Source organism: Rhipicephalus sanguineus, chromosome 9 (assembly GCF_013339695.2).
Source record: "Rhipicephalus sanguineus isolate Rsan-2018 chromosome 9, BIME_Rsan_1.4, whole genome shotgun sequence".
In the NCBI taxonomy this organism is placed as follows: domain Eukaryota; kingdom Metazoa; phylum Arthropoda; class Arachnida; order Ixodida; family Ixodidae; genus Rhipicephalus; species Rhipicephalus sanguineus.
In genome coordinates this window covers 68179887-68201546 of record NC_051184.2, presented here as the reverse complement: position 1 = coordinate 68201546, position 21660 = coordinate 68179887, and the positions used below count along the sequence as shown (strand labels likewise).

The 21660-nt window shown below is 46.3% G+C and overlaps 2 protein-coding genes across 2 annotated transcripts in view; one reads left to right on the top strand and one right to left on the bottom strand.

Moving 5' to 3' along the window:
• The window catches only part of LOC119405289 (ubiquitin carboxyl-terminal hydrolase 24-like), a 156659-nt gene extending 135661 nt beyond the window's left edge, over positions 1 to 20998 (bottom strand). The window contains exons 1-9 of the mRNA XM_049419464.1: positions 20294 to 20998; positions 17804 to 17963; positions 15505 to 15572; positions 11645 to 11791; positions 8227 to 8325; positions 5422 to 5457; positions 5219 to 5281; positions 3826 to 3966; positions 59 to 217 (exon numbers count right to left, since the gene is read on the bottom strand). Coding sequence (XP_049275421.1) covers positions 59 to 217; positions 3826 to 3966; positions 5219 to 5281; positions 5422 to 5457; positions 8227 to 8325; positions 11645 to 11791; positions 15505 to 15572; positions 17804 to 17963; positions 20294 to 20548 — 1128 coding nt within the window. The 5' untranslated portion in view covers positions 20549 to 20998. The remainder of the gene's footprint in view (positions 1 to 58; positions 218 to 3825; positions 3967 to 5218; positions 5282 to 5421; positions 5458 to 8226; positions 8326 to 11644; positions 11792 to 15504; positions 15573 to 17803; positions 17964 to 20293) is intronic.
• On the top strand, positions 12821 to 15101 carry LOC125759841 (piggyBac transposable element-derived protein 4-like). Its single transcript, XM_049419246.1, has 2 exons — positions 12821 to 13231; positions 13318 to 15101. Exons 1-2 carry the CDS (start codon positions 13044 to 13046, stop codon positions 14894 to 14896), a joined length of 1767 nt encoding a protein of 588 aa, XP_049275203.1. The 5' UTR covers positions 12821 to 13043; the 3' UTR covers positions 14897 to 15101.
• Positions 20999 to 21660: the final 662 nt, after the last annotated feature.

Below are 21660 nucleotides of genomic sequence, written 5' to 3'. Positions count from 1 at the left end.
TCCGCGAATCGTTGTCGAGGGTGCGGGTTATACGCGAGAAAATACTAGTTATGCTCACCTCCTTGAGACCGTTCATGCGAGCATTGAAGTGCGAGCACTTGAGCATGCGCAGGATGACATCGAGGCACAGCGTACTCGTGCTCGCAATCTCTTGCGGCCACAGGTAGACGCAAAGCATCTTCACGGCCTTCAGGAGCTCAGTCACTGAACCAATGTTCTGCAGAAAGAGATATCGATAAAACAGATGCAGGGTGTCTACCGAGTTGACATTTCTGAATTCCCTGAGTTTTCCAGGTTTTCCCAGAGTGTTTTTGCTAAAATTCCCTGAGTGAAACAGAACTTTGTTTTATGTCAAGATGGGTAGAGACCATATCGCTCGGTGATGTCACTCTCTAATACGCATGTTAGAAAATGAAAACAACTTAATCCCATTAGAATAGTACATAGAACAGATAAACCTCAATATAGTGAAGTTAGTAAAAGCGGCAACTCACTTCGTTATATCGAAATTTCGTTAAACTGAAATTCGACCTTACATGCAAGGCATAGTTACTGAAGGATTAATCTTAAACTGAAAAGGCCACAAGAATGCTCGACTAATATGGCAACATGAAAAACTTTTTTTTATTTTTTGCGTGAAAAAAAAATAAATTTTGTTGGGCCTGAGATGCAGCAATCACAGTTAGATGCCTTGCCAGAGTGTCACATGTAAAGACGAAACAAATGCAGGTTTAATGCACTGTGGAATGGCGCTTGTTCTGCTGCTGCAGGTTGTTGTCATATCCTCGCGCGTTGCCCAGAGCAATGCAACGCCTTTGCTTTCATGTTGTCCAACCGAACCATTTGCTCTCCACGAACGCACAACATTGAAAACCATCCCACGTTAGAAAAATAAAGTCACAGTTTCACCGCAAGAGCAAAATAGTAAATCCGATAGCAACAAAGAGGAATTTTATATGAATATAGGCTAGCAGCTCGCTCCTTCAGGAAACGCAGCCGTTGCACTAAGAGAAGTGCCCTATCTATGGCTAGGGGCTGATCCAGGTGCCTACTTTGAGGGGGGGGGGGGGGCAAAGGCTGAAGCCACCACCTCAGCTGTGCATTTTGGTGGGTCACGCATATTTACGACAGCCCAGAGGGGATTATGGCGGTGCCTAAGAAGCCTTCATTGGAAATGTGCATAGGGAAGCAGGAAAGGGTAGAGCAATGAGAGGTAGAGAGCAGGGACAAGATTCTCTTTACCCTTTTTGGACAGTGGCAGGCAAAGCAACCTGACAAAGGGGGCAAACTCGACAAGCAGCCTGACAAAGGAGGTGGACGACAGGCACTTAAGGGAGCGGGCGGGGGCTGGCTTAGGGGGGGGGGGGTGGGGCGATCGCCGCTACCCCCCCCCCCCCCCCGGGATCTGCCACTGCTATGGCTTCAACGGAAGTTTTGCAATTAGAGCACAACACCTACAAAGGTATGAGCCGTCTGCTGATCCCCACTGAAGATACCGTGGCGCACGCGACCCCGCCCGCTGATACAAAGTACGCACTTCCTGTCGGACTCACGCAGCCCCCCCCCCCTTCCCAACGCGCCGGCTCCTATCTCCATGTGCCCATCGCGCGAATGAGACGGTCGGCTCATTTCATCTCTGCTTAAGCACTTTCACTCGCACATGGAGCATACGACGCGCGGGGTGATGTAATCGCGATTTGAAGATCATGGCGAAAGCAAAAAATTCGCATCGGAATGTATATAACTGCTAACGCAAAAAAAAAAAAAGCAATATAGCTGCGGGCTAAAATCGCATGAAAGCACGGCAACAGCCTGAATTACGGCACATTCGATTATGGTGGAAACGTTACTGTTTTCCGACATCGCGCGCCGAATCGAGCATGTGGGACCCATGCCGGTCTCGCAAATTTCGGTCGCCGCTATGCCATGGCTCTGAAAAGTTTTGTAATTCGGCTTTGTAGCAAACATCCACGTGGTGTGCCTGGTAATTGCGAGCTGCAGCCCCAAAAAGTTTCAGTCGACTGCCTAAAACTTGTTTCAGCAGTGCCCTCATCGGGAAAAAAAGAAATAAAAAAGCTTTCACTTGCTGTGAATGGGCCCGTTAGTTACGCTAGCTCTCGCCTGGAAATTTATTATATTCTTCACGGAGTCCTAAATAGCATCTCTGAAGCTCGGGATCAGAGCGAGTGAGCTCTCCGATAACAGCCAACAAGCGTCTTTTTTCTCACCGATCGGGATGGCTCGCCAGATACGAGCCTTGTCGAAGACATCCGCTTCCTGCACGATCGCGATCGCTTGCAACATAACTCAAGCTCGTTACATCTACTGCTACCGCTTCTACAACTAATCATGCTTGTTACTTGACACGCGGCGATAACAAAAACACCATATCGGGCGCTAACGCACAGCACGCGCGAGAAAAAATACAGAACTACACCGCGTACTCACAGAACACCCTGACAACATTGCGCGATACGATGTGTCGTGGTTCGCGGTTCCCGCATGCCACACATTAGCCGGATTCTCTCCCACTTCCCCGCTCCGAAGGCGATGACAGCATCGAGGTGCGCCACTTCCCCGCAGCCGCAGCGGCCGTTTGGTTTAAAAAATGTGCTCATAAAATATCGAGCAAGCGCTACCTTGACTTTCGTTGCCTTTCAATAAAGTTACTGTGGATTTTCCCTGATGGGAGCACAATTTCCCTGAGTTTTCCCTGAGAATTTCCAGACTGCCAAAAATCCCTGAGAATTCCCGGTTTTCCTGGTTTTCCCGGTCGGTAGACACCCTGCAGATGAGCACTGCGGCCCAATGGCAAATTTTTAAACATATGCTCTTGTAACAATACAGTAGACTCTCGATAATTCAAACATTTGGTTAATTCAAACAAATTTAAAATTTTTGGTAGACCCACTATGTTTTCAATGCGTTTAAAAGCCACTTAATTCAAGCTGCCCCAGTGCACAAATTCGGTTTATTCAAGCTTTCTGCTTGTCCATGCCTGGAAATATCTGCTGCCTTTGTTGGTTCGACCTGAACATTTGCATTTTATGTCACTAAAAGTCGCAAATAAGGCCGACTGCCTGCCTACAAGACTGCCAAACTAGCCAAATCGTGCGAACCCACAATCACATGCTGAATGAGCAAGAAAAGAAAGCAACAGAAAAAGGCACTCTGGCCTCGACCTTTTGCATGCTGAACGCTTCCTAATGTCACTTTCGCCACAGAGCATTCGTATTATGCGGGAAAGCATCCTAAGAATAGAAAGGGGCTACAAGCTGTTGCGGACCCAACATGTTTAATCCGCTATTTACAATTGCGTGCATGCGTTGTGTATAATAGCAAGTACCAGTGTGATCGCTTATGCCTAAAAACTTTACTGGCGATCATGCAGAGCTGTCTATGATCTTGCTGCGGCACTGGGAAACAATAAACATCAAAACACTAGTTGGTATGTTGCACCAAATCATATTTATGAGAACTTCTGATCATTCAAATGAAATCCCGAGGGGACTTAAATTTGAATTATCAAGAGTATACTGTATTTTCCTTTAGTGTCCCTTTAACATTATTTCGACAGAGAAACGCTGTTGTTTCTGAGCGACACGGCACGCGTGAGCACAAGACAACTTTTCAAAACCACTTTCGAATTTTACATTTCGATGAGGTGCATCAGGTCCAGTGATGGAGACTGGGCGGCTCTTCTCACTGCATTCAATATGTCATCATGAACAGGGGCCACAGCTGCACATCCCTGAACACTTGTGTTCGTAGCTGATGCTAGCAAAAACTAGTGAGGAACAAAAGCGTAGCATTGTTTGCCCCTACCTTGTTTTTGAGGTCGTCGTCCGTGAGCCCCTTGATGTAGCTGATGGCCTTATTCATGCAGGGCGAAAGAAGGGTGCACGTTGTGTCTGGGTTGAGGAACTGGGCACACACGGCCAGAGGATTCAGCAGAGCAGCCATCTCCTGCAATAAGGAGAACATATAATAATAATAAATGTTGGGGTTTAACGTCCCAAAACCACGATACGATTGTGAGGGACGCCATAGTGGAAGGCTCTGGAAATTTCGACCACCTGGGGTTCTTCAACGTGCCCGTAAATCTATCTAAGTACACGGGCCTCAAACAATTTGGACTCCATTGAAAATACGGCCATCGCGGCCGGGATTCGATTCCGCGACATTCGGGTTTGCAGTCGAGTACCATAACCACTAGACAACCGGGGCGGGATAAGGAAAACAATTACGGAAGCAAGCGTCACCTGAACCGCTCTGTTGGTGCAGACTCCACTGTTCAGAATCGGAAGATCAAAGTACAAACCTCAAGGGACTAGCGAAATCCGTTCCATATTAAAGGTTCCATTTACTGAGAAACAAAGCTGAAGGTTAAAACGTGATATTTTCTGAGGCAACTATTTTATTGTAGAATGATACGGATGCATCTGTGTCATTCTGCAATGAAACTAAGCACGTCATTTAAGCACGAATCGCATTTCGCAATGCGGCTTAACTGGCATGCCTTAGTTTTGTTTCTGAGGCTGCTTGCTGTTTTGTTAATCCAAAGCGAGAACGACGGAACCATTGAATAAATATCTTTCGCACTGCATGGACACAAAACCGATCAAATGATGAGATTGTTCGTTTGTCTGGTGACTTCCTCGAGAATGTTTGTGCGGTGACTTCCTCACTGGCCCCGCACACCGGTACGCCGAAGTTTTGTATCAGCAACTGTTGTTTAGCAACAAATACTGCATTGTAACCTGTTTGGAAGGTTTGCTGATACTCAGTGAAATTAGTGGCTTAAAGGATACAAAAGAAAACATGAGGGACCCACAGAAAAAGCACCTAGACAAGACAAAATATATGGTGCCTAAAGTAGAAAAAAAAAAGTTTAACAAAGTACAATGTCTTTAACTACGACTGCAAGGCGACCAACTAGCCCAACATTGTACTTCGGTAAATAGTAGGTGACAATTACAGCAGAATCTCATTCATATGTCTTAAAAAAAAAAGCATGCAAAGAAAGTACGCTTGATGAAACACATTGTGGGGCTAGTTGGTGATGCATATTTTTCTTTTTGAAAGCTATCCCACGCTGAACTTTAAACAGCAGCACACTGAAACACAAGACGGGACGGGACTTAAGCTTTTGCCTTGTGCTGAAAGCACTCACGAAAAAAAAAAAAATAAGAATAAGAAAGAAGAAGGAAGAGCTTACATTTGCAGTCAGGTTTTCTCCAAATTTGGCCAGTATTTTGTCGAAGCCACCACGACTCCCGAACTAGAGGAAGATGATAGTGACAAAAACTCTGCTTAGTGACAACATCTCAAAACAAATGTGAAAAAAAAAAACAAAGAAAAGAAAGAAAAATGAATGGCAGTGCAAAAGGTACGCTTAAAGCTGCCAAAGATCAAGCTCACCTTGTTAATGACATCCAAAAGCCAACCATAAGGATCCTGGAAAAAAAAAGCGACGTGGTACACTCTGTACAAAAGTTAACACTTCAGTCACAAAGAGAGTCAATGTTCAGGTAGTACCACCTTCAAGTGCAAAAAGAAAACCTACAAATGCCAACTTCTGAATAAAAATTTATTTCGTTTTATTGTACTTGCTATGGCAATCTTTACAGAGTTCCTACAGCCATTACATTGTGCTCTACAGCCAGATGTAGAGCACAAGAACTGGGACGACATTCTACCCTACGTCACGTTCGCGTACAACACGGCACGTCAGGAGACCACTCGGAAGACACCCTTCAGTCTCGTTTACGGCCGTGAAGTTACGACAACATTAGACGCAATGCTCCCTCACGAAAATGATGGCAATGAGATGGACGCTGAAGAGTTTACACAGCGAGCAGAAGAAGCTAGACAACTTGCCCGGTTGCGAATCAACCAACAACAAGGCTATGACGCCAGACAGTACAATCTCCGACACAGACCCGTCACATACAACGTGGGCGACAAGGTGTGGGTCTGGACACCTATTCGTCGGCGTGGGCTCTCCGAAAAGCTATTGCGAAGATACTTCGGACCTTACACAGTTATCCGACGCGTCAGTGAGGTCAACTACGAGGTTGTTCCGGACGGCTCTCAGAGCTCAAAGCGCCGAAAACATTCGCCAGAAATTGTTCACGTGCTTCGGATGAAGCCATACTTGCAGTGACTAACTGCGCAGTTTCTTTTTTTTTTCTACCTTGCTTTCTGAACGTTGAACATCGGGGCGATGTTTATTTTTAAAGGGGGAATAATGCCGCGCGTATGTGCCAGTGGCGACGGCAACGAAGCAGCGCGACTGTTTTTGGCCCATCGCGGGGACGAAGAAGACGTGGCAGTTTCTCTGAATGATAAAGCGTATTTGCCTATCGTTCTCCGTGTCCTCGTCGATCCCACGTCGTTACAATACCACTTCACATTTTTAATTCATGACTGGCATGTGTAGCTACTGCAGGTTTCATCGCATTTTATTAGTTCAACTTCGCAGAACTGAAAGGACGAACCAACAGAGGAAAGTTGCGTAGTCAACAAATGTACAGGATTTCTCAAAAGTATACAGGCCAGTTTCGACCTTCAGTCTGTACTACTATACTGTTCAGCAGTGCCACTCCTGCCACTCGAGACAGCTAGATAGTAAATATACTACCACAGTGTTGGGAAGGTAAAGAATTTAGCATTCAAGTATTCCGTCAGACCGTCCTTTATTATTTTCTTTAGTTTCCCAGAAAGAATGGGTATCGTAAAAACCAGAATATAGGTTTCTTTTTTTTTTTTTCAAAAAATGGCCACAAAAAGACGACCACCACCTTATATACCGGTCACTGGCAGAAAAACTTCGGAAGTCTGGCCACTATGGGCAACTGAAATCAACCGCCTCCATCGCCATCGCAATCATCGGTGTCGCTTTGTTTATCGTCCGCCTTGTGCCGTGGGCGACCTCATTTTGCATATTTGTTGTCTTGTGACTCTATTCGGGCTCTGAGCAAGTTTTTTTCCCTTGTTCTTGACCGGTGGCTGACGACAGTTCACCGTAGCATTCAAGGAAACAGCGATTCAGTTTGCGAAGGCACGGAGAAATCTGGTCTGAAGTGTGTGGAAAGTGCGTGGGGATGCTAACGCACATGAATGCGAGCGGGAGCTGTGAGTCACAAACAATAACTGAAAGTTGATCTTTGCAGGGGTCTTCTCGCTGCACCAATCTCGCCGGATACTCTTGATTTGTTGCTTCCTGCGATACCGGCAGCTCTGGTTAAGGCGTCATGTACAGCAATGACCAGCGGGCAGATCGAGTGCACCACAGAAGCATTCGCTACTGGCGGACGCTGAAGGATCACATCACGACACGCAGCGACCAGAAGAAAACTTTGTTTCGGTGCCAGACTGCAGTTTATCTAGAGCTGGAGACGAAGGTTGCCAAGTTTATACGGGAACTGCGCTCGCATCGTGATTGCCACAGGTGACCTCGGAGTGCGGCCAAATTAAAGCTGTCAGGATAGGTGTCACGTTTTACGAAGATAATACCCTGTCTTTTGGCTCTCTGCCATGTGGAACTTGCGTGTAAACACACGTGTAAATAAATGGCATTTTCACTGGGCACCATTTGGAGCTGCGCTTGTTACACGGTAAAGGCACCTTCTGATAGGCCATTCCATGTGCTTTTTCTTTTTTGATTTTCAGTAGTTCGAAGTCGAGGGGTCGACCTATATACCAGCCCAACCTATATTCCAGTTTTTACGATAAATCATGACACGCTGATGCTGCGAGAAGCACGTGACATGCTCCCCACGTGTCACCGCTGTGTTGCAGTAAAGCACATCTTCTTTTCAGCAGGCATGCAATTAGCAGACTTTTTATATTAGCTGATATTTTTTTTTCGCTGGCAACAATGAGGCTGAGGTCCTTCACCTATGAATCATCAACACTGCTACATGGCATTTGCCTTGCGGCTCCAAAGGGCCGCCGTTTCCGCGGGTTTGCGGCAAAATTGGGACCGGGAGTTGCCCCATAGCATCCAAAGTTTTCGAATTAAGCAGTCTGGTGATGACCGCCGCTTCAAGTTATCCACTCAAATTTACCTTACAAATTATGGGACCGAAGCAATTCTTTGAATTAAGCAAGATTTCGAAATAACTGAGCCTGAATTAATGAGGTTTTACTGTACTAACTGCTTAGGATTCAGAAGGTGTTTTCAAGTGTACGTTAAAGAAACTGCAAATGTGAATCACTTACCAGGGATCCCCTTGACTTTGCATAGACTACGAGACCTTGCTCTAGCGTGCTTTGGCGGCTTTTGTTCTTGATATGAAACTCGGCCTCGGGATCGAAGGCCTGCAAAAGAAAATGGTTGAGGTTAGCAGCCTTCCCAACAGCAGGTGTCCAACAGAAAACATGACAAAGTTGCCAAGGTAAACTTGATTAGAACTGACAGTGGGGTGACTTGGTTGGCTCACGCATGCGTCTCCCATTCTTTTAATGTGAAAGGCCTCGATAACTTCGCGGGTTACTTTGCTAGCGTGTCTGCTACGCCCTTCTTGGTTTTCTCGTTTTGTTTTTCGCAATAAATCTTTTCAGTTGCGAGACAGCACCCGTCCTGTGCACTCTGTGTTCCTTTACCTCTCCCCGTCTTTAGCGCTGCATCAATCATGCATGCATGACAACTAGCCCAACTTTCCATTCTACTTCTAATACTAGCTGTCGAGGCCTATAGACACGCAGTCCCAGTGACAGCTGAGCACGTGCGTTTTGCACATGAACTGCCTTTGTAAATGATGTCTTTAACTTAATATTTTATTAATAAATTAACATTCTGATCCTCTGACCACTGGAAAAATTACTGGCAATCGTTAAAGCACCTTGAAAATTTACTGTAATAGTATCTGTTTCACTGAAGAAGCTATGGCTGTGGTAACCAGATGGTGTATACAACATTAGGTCATGACCCTTAGCCTTGCTCAGTTGCTGTTATCACTTCCACAGCAGTTTTTGTAAGCAGGGCAAAACACATGCAATGCTCTCGTGTGCTTCCTTTGTCAGCACGTTCATCACACCTAGCCTTGCAGTAGCTGCAAAGCCAGGTCAAACCTAGCCTTGTATCATAATGACAATGACGCCAGGTCTAGCATTCTGAGATTGAAGAGCCTTTAGTCTGCCCGCAAATTTCTCAGTGATTGTCCCTCGTCAAGTTACACGAGGCGTCAACGTGAGCAGGCAAGTTGGCGGCTCCCCCAGGCAGTGCAGTGATTAATCAGGCAAAAAATCCACGCATTTCCAAGAAGTGAATGATGATGAGTGGAATAAGCACTGGGGATCGTTCGGTAACCATGAATCTCCCGTGACATTGCCCACTCGTGCATGTAAATGAGTGACAACACGTGTGTTGTCACTGCTACGTGACACCAACAGGCAGAAAAAGAGTGTTCCACACTCGTCGTCATGGCTACTGGCGGCGCTGACTGACGCTCCCACGTTTAAATGCACATATATACCCTATAAAGTGGACGGGGGGATGGCCGCCGCGGTAGCTCAGTTGGTAGATCATCGGACGCGTTATTCGAAGGTCGCAGGTTCGGTCCCTGCCCGCGGCAAGCTATCTTTTCGTCCACTTTTCTTTCTTCACAATTACCTTACATTTACTACTAAAAACATCCCCTATACTTTCCTTGGCATTATTGTCGGTTAGTTCTCATTAATATTGTGTATAACACGTGTGTACAGTTATATACAATGTGCTTTATTGGTCATAACTCGTATGTCGTGTTCAGCTGTGGATTCCGTTTTGCATTCATTATTACTGCTTTGTGGTCCGTGAAATGCAGAGCCAATTGTTCTTTGATCATATCTAGCCTGAAGTTGGCAAAGACGAGGTCGCGTGGCGCCGCACCCGAGAACGGTCTATTTTCGGACCATGTGCACGCTAAGTGCGCTCTGTAGACAGTTTTGCGCATGTTGTCACCTGTTAACCGATGCGCTTGTTTTTGAGCGGCGCTGCCCCGAGTACTGTCTATTTTTAAACTATATGCGCGCTCTGCAGACGGTTTATACACAGCTGTTTTGCACCTGCGCTTCGAGTGTAGACTACGGTGGACGAATGGACATTGTGAAGTCTTAAGGTGCTTCGTCCCTGAAACATAGAATTACTGTCACAGTAACCACGTGCATTATGTTTCATTTCTCATGCAGCACAATACATGTTTGTAAGAAATCATAGTTTGACAAAGAGCCACAAGATGTCGCTACCATAGTTTGGTACAGTTAACTGCCGATTTTTCGGACGCCCGATCTTCCGGACATGCTCGAAAATTCGGACGCTTTCGCGGCACCGTCACCAGCCCCATAGACGTCAATATATAAGAACGTCCGAAATTTCGGGCGCGGAAACTCTTCGGCGTCCGATTTTTCAGACTTTCTGCCCAAATTGCAGGTCCGGCGTTAATTGGAGTCCCCACCTCTGCTGCGTCAACACCTCTTGGTTCGAACCAGCGCTTTCGCGAGTCGATCTGTTTGCGGCAGCAGCAGAGTCCAAAAGTCAGCTCTGCCGCAATGCCGAAGTGTTATGGGGTGAAGCAGACCAGAAATTCAAAGGGGCCGCCGTCATGGCGCCGTGCAGCGATATCTTTACGGATAAGCAGCGGAAATGCACGGAGGTGTAATGGCGGCAGGTGGCAAACGCGCCAGTACGGCTTAATTGCTGACAACCCTTACGATAAGCATCTTCAGTTAACTGCTCGGTAGCGCATGTGGCCTAGTGCAGTTGCATGCGTACTTACTGTACGCACGAGGACATAAACGCGCCGCGCCGCCACTCGTGTTGCCACTTTGTGCGAGACCGCTAAGGGTGCCGCACAGACGCGTCATCACGAACCCTTTCATGACAAATGCGTGCATACGGTACAGCAACAGAACAGTGACGTCAGCTTAGTTGGCGATGTGCTGCACGCAACTAGAGGCGATCGGCTTCACACGGCAGCAAATCCTGCGTATCGGCGGAGATTCGGCGAATTGTGTACGCATCAGGGAAAGCTGGACGAGTCGTCCGCTCTTCCACCACAGTCTGTGTTCTGCATCATCGTTTCCAAACGCTCGATGCGACAGAGCCATAATCTATTCCACGCTTTGCTCGTATCAGCGGCACTCTTCACGAGACGCAAGTTTGCAAGTGGCAGTTGGTACGTAGTTAAGCGGGGTTCGCGGCAGGTACTGAATGTATTTGCGAGAGCCTGGGAGCACACCAAAGTGCCTGAAAAGTGTACTGGGAGGCATTAAAGCTATTTTGTACGTGGTTGTGGTGATTTGACTGCTTGAGCTAAATAAAAAAGCATGAATTCGATTTTTCGGACTGCCCATTTTTCAGATGATTTCGCGGTCCCTAGGGAGTCCGAAAAATCGGACGTTGACTGTATTACATAAATCAATGTTGCGCCGGCACCCTTGTGCATACTGGAATTCCAGACAAGTTGAGACTCTCTGATAACTTTAGTACTATCAGATTACAAACCTAAAAAATGTTTTCCACCCTCCACAATTCACATGTGTCACCCTTTGACAAGTGCAGAGTGAGTGGAAGGGATTTTACAGTTTCATAAATAGCCGCCAGTGCTCTTTCAATTTAGAAGCAAAGTTCGCAAAGCCAGCCTGCATCGAGACTTACCATAGTGAGCACATTAGAAAGAAGCTTCTCGGGGACGGGGTTGTAGCCAAGACGCTCAACAGTCAGGTCGATAAGTAGCATGAGCATGTTGTAGACACCTTCCTGAACATCTGGCTGCCAGTTGCGGACTGCAAGTGCAGTTAGGAGCTGAAGAGAGAGAGAGAGAGAAAAAAAAAAGAAATGGTCAAGTCGATCGAAAAAAAAATATGTTAAAGACATCTTGCATGCGCGTGTCTTTTTCTTTATGTGCTACGGAATGATAACAAAAATAGTAGCAGAATTCACTCCAGATGACTATTTATGGGAATGAAACCGCATTTCGGAATCGTGGAGAATGACGACGCAATTACATTTGTTCGCGCACAATTCTTTTCTCAAGTATTTGGTGTCTTTCAATCACCGGCACAGATTCTGAGAATTCGGGACCTTTTGTTCTGGCTCCCTAATGGATGGCAACTACGCAGTTCAGTTCCGACGGCATGTGGCAAAAAGAAAACTATTGCTTGTTGCAGCCGCTGCAGACGATACCGCACTTTCTATCGACGTGATCACAGATAGCGGCCACACGGTTCCCAGGCACACAGTAAAAACGAAAATGAAACACGTTTGCCGCAGCTGCCGAAGCCTTGGCCAGCAACAATGCGAACATGCGTGGTGACCACGCCTTCCTGAAGGCCCACGAACAGCGATGTGGTAAACGCAAACAGACATGAAGCATTCTGTTGTCTTCCTGTTGTTACTGTACGGTTGCGCTGATGAAGACAGCAATGCAGGCTGCGCTGCCTCGTTTCGGTTGTCCGCGAACGACGTTTTCACTCTTTTGCGTCGCAAATTTGCGGCACTTCGCACTTCGAGGATCGCCTGAATTAACTGGGTTGCGGCCAAATGTGAACAAATGAACGAGAGTTTGATGCCATTAAACAATTACCATATGCTAGCTGGGACCGGAAATCACGGCCGAATTATAAAATTTTTGAATTAACAAGGGTCAAATTAACAAGCTTTCATTGTACAACAATCCTACCATTGTAACATGCTCATCTCAAGTCGCCATGAACACCTGAACCCAACATATCCACTGCTCATCAATCTACACCAAGATGCATGCGGTGCAACAATCACTTCTACATTACAATGCAATACTAGACGTGCAGCTTTGAAGCAAGAGATCCAGATTAACTCTTTCAGTACGGCGCCATAGGCCATCAGACACGGGTGTCCGATGACTTCAAATCTCCCGCAAAAAATAAAAGCAGCGCTTTACAGACAAGTAGCGCCATCTGGCATACTCTTTGAAAACTCCTCTTACAGTTCCAGCTTGGTTTGTTTACATTTCGCGCCCCGCCGTGCCGCGGAAGACGACACTTGAACCGAAAGTGGTTTCGAGTTGCGTGCGAGAATGGCGTCCCGTCCGCGCCGCGCTCCTCGAAAGCAGACTCCTGCAGCAAGTATTTCGGCCGCTTCTTCTGCTGATTTTTCTGACCTAAGCAGTAGTGATGGCTCAAGCAACGATGCGGGATCGTCAGATTTTAGCTCCGACGACGACACTTCCGCGCAGGGGCCTCAAACTTCGACAAGCGCTTGCAGGTGAGATTTCTTTTCGACTTCATGCTGTGTTTATATAAAAAAACGCCCTCCATACTTGACGACGGTGCTATTGTTTTTTTCTTTAGGGCCTCAACAACATATGGCCGAGATACTTTGCCGAATGCATCGCGCCGTGTCAAGTTTTTGCCAACGAGACAACCAGGTGCCTATGTTGGAGCAGTCATGCGGAGCGACGCGCGTCGGTTCTGTAGAGCGCTGGACTTTTTTCTTTTGTTCTTCACGACTGAAGTAATCAAGACGGTGTGCGAGAACACAAATAAGTACGCCTGGATGAACATTTTGGGGAAACAAACCTATTCTCGCCGTGACGGCTCCTGGGAGGAAGTCACTCCACTGGAGATGCTGCGACTAATTGGACTCATCATTTACATGGGCCTTGTTGAAGTGCCGCGACTGCACTTATACTGGCGGACCACAGGAACATTCAGTGGCCTGCTGCCACCAACTGTTATGCGACGAGACCGATTTTTCGCGCTGCTTGCCTTTCCGAGTGTAGGAGACCCAGAAGACGCAGCGGCGGCAGCATCTGATGGAAAGACATGGAGGGTGTCGTGGCTGCTGAGGCACATAAATGAGCAATCAGTAAATTTCTTCCAGCCACAGCGCGACCTCTCCGTTGATGAACGCATGGTCAAATCTAAAGCCCGATCAGGAATCAGGCAATACATTAGGGACAAGGTGACTAAATTTGGCTATAAACTCTGGGTACTGGCAGATTCGAAAACCGGATACACACTTCAATTCTTCGTGTACACTGGTAAGCGTGAGGCACCGGGGCCTCATGGCTTAGCCTTTGACGTAGTGAACAGGCTTTGTACACAGTACCTTGATCAGGGATACAAAATTTATATGGATAATTTTTACACATCAGCGAAACTTTTTGAACATCTGATTCAGCGCAAGACACTTGCATGCGGGACAACTCGCAAGGACCGTCGCTGCTTTCCAGCTGAATTGAAAGATACTGCATGGGAAAAACGGGCACAGCGTGGAGACATTCGATGGATTCGGAAGGGTAGCATCCTCTACATGCAGTGGAAAGACCGCCGAGCTGTGAACTTGATGAGTACAATGCACACGGCAAACCAGCACGTGCCGGCCAAAAGAAGAGAGCGAAGGGGGGGCCAATGGGCTCTGAAAGTAATCAAAAAGCCGCTCCTTGTCCACGAATACAATGCTGGGATGTTAGGTGTGGACAAATCGGACCAAATCATTGGCACTTACAACGTCCTCAGAAAATGCGTGCGATGGTGGAAAACTCTCTTTTTTCACTCTATTGACATCGCGTGCGTGAACAGCTTCATTCTTTTTCAAGAGCACAGAAAAAACAACCCAGAAGTCCCAGAACTTTCCAGAAGCATTTATTTTGATCAATTGGCCTTTAGAGAAGAACTAATTCATCAGATATTTGATTATGACGAAGTCGCACAAGGACACGCCCCCATCTCACCCCCCTTCGCACCCTTGGACCCTGTTCGGCACCAGCCAAAAAGAATGGATAAAAGGAGAAACTGTAAGATATGCTACGAGAAAACAAAGACACAAAATAGAACAAGTGTCTATTGCTCCACCTGCAAAGTTTATCTTTGTTTCGTGCCCTCGCGCGACTGCTTTGCCGAGTGGCACAGCCGTCAAGGCCGCTAGATTGACGAGCATCCAAAAATGCAGTACTTGGAGCACCGGATTGATATATATACTAACCGATAGCTGAAGGAATAGGGAACAATTTGTATATTTCAGAATTTCAAAAATAATTTTCTGGTTAAGCATACTCGCTGACTTTTTTGTGTTTGTACTTTTTTTGTGCATGTTTTTCTTTAATTGACAAATAAACTTTCAATTACTGTAACACTCACAGCACTGTCCTTTCATAGTTGGAAAGCCAAATGAAAAAGCTACGATTTGATGTGTAGCAATGCTAAAAGCTAGCAGTTGTTCGAGAGAAAAAAAAATTTTTGTGGAAGCACTGAAAATCCGCCATTTTTCCTCCGTAACGAAAGAGTTAAGCAAAACAGTAGGGAAGAAGCAGAAAAATGCTACTCCGCATTTGATTTCTGAAAACATCAAACATTTCTGAGGATAACCAGGCTCTCTGAGAGTGTCAAAGGATCAACAAGATATCATTGATCAAGAACCACTAGTACACGAAACAAAAGAAACAAACAAGTCAAAAGGGCACATTGTTAGCAACGTAATAATAAAAAGAAAAGATAGGCGGCGTAGGTGAAGATGTAGCAAGCAACAGTACTTACCTTGCGAAAGCACTCGGGCATGCATGACTCCATGAAGTTCCTACAGTCGGAGTTTGATTCACATTGTCCTGCAAGTTGGGAAAAACACAATGAATGAAGAAGTAATATGTAGCGGTGTGCGAATATTTGACATTTCGAATGTTTTTCGAATAGTGTTTGCTATTTGATTCGATTCACACTGGAATTTTACTATTCGAACTTCCCAAAAACAAATACAGTCAACGTCCGATTGAAAGTGACCCCTTCAGATTTTCAATATGCTTCACCTCATTACACTCTCGTATTGCGGCAAAGCTGCCTTTCAAGCTCCGTTACGGTCGAACTTTGCCAAGAGACAGTCAACGTCCAATTGGAAGTGGTCCCTAAATTTTCAATATGCTTCACCTCATCACACCCCCGTATTGCGGCAAAGCTGCCTTTCAAGCTCTGCTACGGTCGCAAATGTACTAACTCAAGAAAACGCTGGTTCAAACATGGAGATGAAAGATGTGGCAGAGGTGGGGGCTCAATTAATGCTGTTTTGGACCTGAAATTTGGGCAGGAAGTCCGAGGAATTGGAAGCCGAAGCTTTTTAGCATCCAAAATTTCAGATTTTCTTATAATATTGACGTCAATGAGGCAGATTTGGAACTCCGGACTTGAAGGGAGCACACCCTTGTCCGCCACATCAGTTGGGCTTCCACAGAAGTTGAAAGAGAAGGATAGGCTGAGGAAATGGCATCTTTGCCTACCACGTGTAAAGTGCTGTCGGCACCACTTTGGTTGTACCAAATCATGTACATAAATAGAATTCGGCCTCTACATTGCCTCCTTCTTGATAAGACAACTATGAAACACCACCCCGCCAATGCTTCATCCACTTAGTGAAAAGAAACACTTTCATGTTGCTATCTCATAAGAATATGCTTAGGAATCCTCTCTAACTTTTTTCTGCAATTTCGCTTCTAAGTATTCGAAAAATATTCGAGAAATATTCGAAAAATATTCTATTCGATTCGCACTCACACTTCAATATTCAAATTCGCTTCGCACCCAAAATTTCACTATTCGCACAGCTCTAGTAATATGGTAACAACTGAAGTGGTTTTTTTTTTTCCTTTTTGCTTTAACTCGGATGCATATTGTTATCACTGTCCAGCCTGGCAAAATGGTTTGCGACGTGGTAGTGAATTCGCAGCTCATATTGAGTGCGTTAGTACAACTTTGTTGAGCCAGAGGGGACTAAATTTCTTCAACTGACCGACCAGAACTTGACTATCACGTGGCCTACACATACCCCGCCACATCTATGACAAACCTTAGTGGTTTTGGCTAATAAGTGGAGATATCTCTAACACCAATATTTATAGGTAGTTCAGCAAAGCAACAGAACTGCAATGCCTCGTAATAAAACCTTCTTAAAGCCCAAGTCCCAGAGTCAAGGCAAGTCGCAGCCCAAGTCACACAATGAGAATTATACAGGAAGCACAATTGTGCTCGCTCAGGCGTCCCAATAAAGTCGTGATGATGGGCGCAATGTAAACACACCCTGTGTCGCGTGATTCGGCTCGCAGACGTGGCAAAGCTCACACAGCGCACTCCCTGCAAAGGCTTTGTGCTTCAATGCCACTTGGCGATGATTCACCGGCAGATGTCGGCTCTGGTATCACTACTAGTAGCTGGTTTCGAAATCTGGGGTTTTACGTTCCGAATATCTGGGGTTTTACGTTCCAAAACCATGATGGTTATGACGGACGCCAAAACAACGACAATGATGAGTGGAGGGCTCTGGAAATTTCGACCAACTGGTGTTCTTTAGCGTGCACTGACATCACACAGCACACGGGCCTCTATCATTTCACCTCCACCGAAATGCGGCCGCCGCAGCCAGCATCGAGCCTGCGACCTTCGGTTCAGCGGCTGAGCACTGCAACCACTGATCCACCATGGCAGACGAGTTTCAAAAGCAGCATGCAATGTAGTTCGGGCAACGTTCAGTGATAACTGCCGCTACGATGTCTGTAACTTCTGTTTATTGACATTACCGAATGAAATCTGGGAAAAGTTACAATGTGTGCGACGATATCACAATTTTTGGGCCTCGTGTCAGTGGAAGAGCATGTAAATGATCAGAACAAGCCAGATGCTAAACCTGACGTGATGTGACAAAACGTGCATTTGCTTGTTGCCCGACCGTGACCTCAATGTGCTGCCTGCGCGTGTTGTCGCAGTCTGACGCATTCCCTTCCACAAACATTCCTTCCCTCAAAGCCCCAGTCATCCCACTACTGCAAAGCTAAACACGTCTTTCGATGATTACCTTCTTTGGCCAGGTTTGTAGCTGCAATGAGGCACTTGGCGAGGGACTCGTCCTTCTTGTACGGGATGGACCACTGGTCCACAAACACACGCTGCTCCAGCTCGTACAGGTTTGCCTGGGGAAACGCCGGGTTTCCATAGTCCGGCTTGGGAGAGCACGGCTGCACAGCCCGAAAAAGAAATCGAGGAGGATTTTTTGCAGGAATAATTCAATGGCTTCGTTTAAACATAACCCCGCTGCAACATTTTCGACGGCTGCAGGGAGTCTTCTACAACACAAAGACATTTTACGAGACAGCTAGCTTTGTCGCTCGTGTAATTTATCCCGATTTATGTCTGCTACAGGATTAAGGAATGGAAAATTAGGATTGTGGAAGCCCCCAAACAGGACAAACTTCTTTGTCAACTCAGAGGTTTTCTTTCTGAAAAGATTCCCTTCGCAGCTTTCTGCTACAAACAGGATGACGACAATTTTTTTTCTTTTCGGGATTAAGCGCTCCATCACTGGTCTCCAACTCCTTGCTGTTGCATAGGCTGGATGTACCCTGCAACTGGCTCCAAATTTTGCAATTTCATCAAGCACACACTTAAATGGATTCATCAGCATATTATATGTGAGGACACAGTGCAAGGAAGAGATGCCCTACTCATTTGCAGCCTTAATTGCTGAGCTGCGATGTGTGTGCATCTCAGCAATTAAGCCGATCTTTCGAATGATCTCCAATTGCCTTTCTTTGCCCGCTAACTTCATTACATGACTACCCTTCTCAACTGCATCATCCCTTCCTCAACATCAATCCCGGAACTCTAGTAGACTGCTGGTGATCGAATGTACTCAGGAGAAACTTTGTGTGCTCTGCTCCTTTTCTTCAAGTTGATCTCCATTAAAATATTAGCCACCCAACTTTATCTCTATCACTGTCTTTTTCTTTCCTCCTCAATTTTACTGTGCCTACAATTATTTCTACTGTTTCATTCTGCCTTGCCAGATCCTTAGCTCCTTCGTTACTCGCAAAGTTTCTGCCCCATGCGTTAGTATTAATAGAATGCAACAAATGTACCGTTCTTAGAAGGGATTGTCCGTCACAACTCGGGAGTGTCTTCTCTATGAACCCACACCAATTCTTATAGTTATGCAGATTTCCTCGACATGATTTGAGTACTTTGTAGCCTGTTATGCTTCGGTATAAAGGCCACACCCACATGTGTGAAAATCTACGCAACGGCGACAAGCGACGAAAGCGGCCATCGTCCAACAGATCACTTGGTTGACTGCTCGGTTTCGCAAATCTAGAAAGTGTCGTTTGTCGCCCAGTAGCTGTGTTACTGACTAGCCAATAGCAAGAGGCTGGAACAGGATGTATGTAAGTGATGCACTGCCAGCACTGCACTGAAAAAGCTAATAACTAAAGGTTTGTACGGGTCAGAAGAAAAGTAACATTAATCCAAGACTTCCAGAAATATTTTGTGTCACTTTGCACAACAAAACCTACTGCTTTACATTAGATACCACAGGCATCACGCCAGTTTCGACACAGAGTAGATATCGTGCCAGCGACACTCGAAATACGTTGCTGAAACCACCGCACGAATGAAGTTCAGTTTGGTAAGCGATGGTATCTCCATCACGCCGCTTGTTGCGTGTGTTTTCACGCTTATGGGGTCTGGCCCTAAATGTGTTTACCACAATGCAGTGAATCAACACAAGATGAAAGTACACGAGCAACCAAGTGCCAATGAACAGTTGGCATTCGCTCTCTTAAACGGAAGGACGTTCTACATAGGAACTGCATTACGAACACAAACAGGAACTAAGTGGTCATATTTTAAACAAGGCCTTATGTTATGCAGAGTACAGTGGATGACCGATTTCCTCCAGGGAGAGATTGTGTTGCGTATCAGTCAGATTATAGAAGTTGATGACTGATCTGAGTAAGCACCCGGGAGGAGGTTCGCATCCGTAGTCTCTGTTTAAGAAACTCAGCCATTTGAGATAAGACACGAGCGAATCGCGATAAGGTTTATTCTGCTTAGACACGACGCGATCGGGATAAGCACTTCACGGCGTACCACGGTCTTTCAGTGTCGGTAAAATGGACTACAGGTTTACGTATGCGGCGTAAAAGCCAAACTCGCGAATGGCGTAAAAGGGCGAATCACGGACTCCCATCTCGGGAAACTACTGTTACGAAGGCCGCTGTGAAGGCCTCGACTGGCAATTAAGAATGCAAGAAAATAAAATAAACTGGGTGATACAAGGGCAAGCTGGTAGGAACGAACAAACGGAGAGCGTGAAATAGTTTTTTTTTTTTTTTTTCGTTTTGACGGTTGGTAGCACGTTGCCTGCCTTGCAAGGACGAATTCGGTACGGTAGGCTAGGGCGGCTACGTACAGCGGAAAGATGAAGGAATAAAAAAAATATAATAAAGAGGCGGGGTACGCGCCCGTGAGAACGAGCGTGCGTAAGCACTTCCCGAGCGCGGTCAATTACCTTGGCGTCCGGTAGCGAATTGTAGGGAGGCGGGGCTGCCGTGGGCACGAGCGCGGTCGACGTGACGTCTTTCATCTCGACGTCCTCGGACGTGCCAGCGCTGGTGTACGGCCCGTACCGCACCTGATCGTTGGTCAGTATGGCCACCGCCTCGCTCAGGTCGTTGTTGCTGATGCGAAGCGCGTTCCTGATCTCCTCGATGTCCACGAATCCCATGCTGTACAGCGTCTGAACGTTCTTCTCCGTCTGATCCATGGTGAGAAGGAAAATCAACAAAGTTCCGAAATGGTACCAACGGTGATGAAGAGAGAGAAAAAAAACGACAAGTCAACTAAGCGGGCGCGTCAGACACCGTGACGCCGGCTCTCACAGGTTTCGCGAGCCGTCGCTGACGGGCGGTGACGCCTCATCATCACTGAGCACAGCCGCCGACGATGATTGACGCAGGACGACGTCCATCAGCGATCCTCGCCTGAACACGGGGGGCATGGCGTGGGGAGGGGAGGCTGCGACGGCGGTGAAGTTGATGCGCACACACGCACGCACGGAATATAACGGGTTACGTTTGCGAAGGCGAAAGCTGTGTTACGTTGCTCCCGCAAACGCGACTAGCAGGGTGGGTGCGGTCAAATTAAACGGGGCCGTCCGAAAACACAAGAAACCACGCGCATTCTTCACTCGGCTAACTCGGCAACGCTTTTTAGGAAGCGGCCATTTTGAACGCACGTCCACGCGCGCCCTGGCGGCGGACGTGCAAAAGCTACGCCACAATTGAAAATAGTTCTTAAATTCAAACATTCATAATGCCCATTCAAACAACTTATAATTGAATATGTTTTAGTTTACAACATTTTTCAGTGAATATTTTCAACTCAGTCAAGCGTCACGCTTTTTGCGACATACGTCTCGGAGTACTAGTTTAGGATCTCATATCAAGAAGCTTTGTGCTCAAAGGCAGTGCTTTTTCTGTGTAGAGTTTCTAAATAAAACATAAACAATACTCTTTAAAACAATTTACAACTGTATTTAAGGTTATTACATAGGACTTAAAAACGCAGTTTAACGTCGCACTTTAGGCATCTTCCGTCTCTGAGTCTTAGTTTGAAGTCTCGAAGGCTGTGCTTTTTTCGCGTAGGGTTAGTTCCGACACATAAAGGTAGAGTTTGTAGAGTCTGCACTGACTCTACGTTTTTTGTACTTTAGGCGCCAGGTAAAACTTTTAAAATTCATGAAAACGTTATGGTCGAAGTGTTTTAAGCAAAGGGACGCTTGTAGCCTCCATCTTGCTAGCGAGTGCCAAAGCAGACGACGGAGAGCGTGGGCCACTCTTGTAATAATGCTGTTTTGTGATAGTGCCACACATTTCT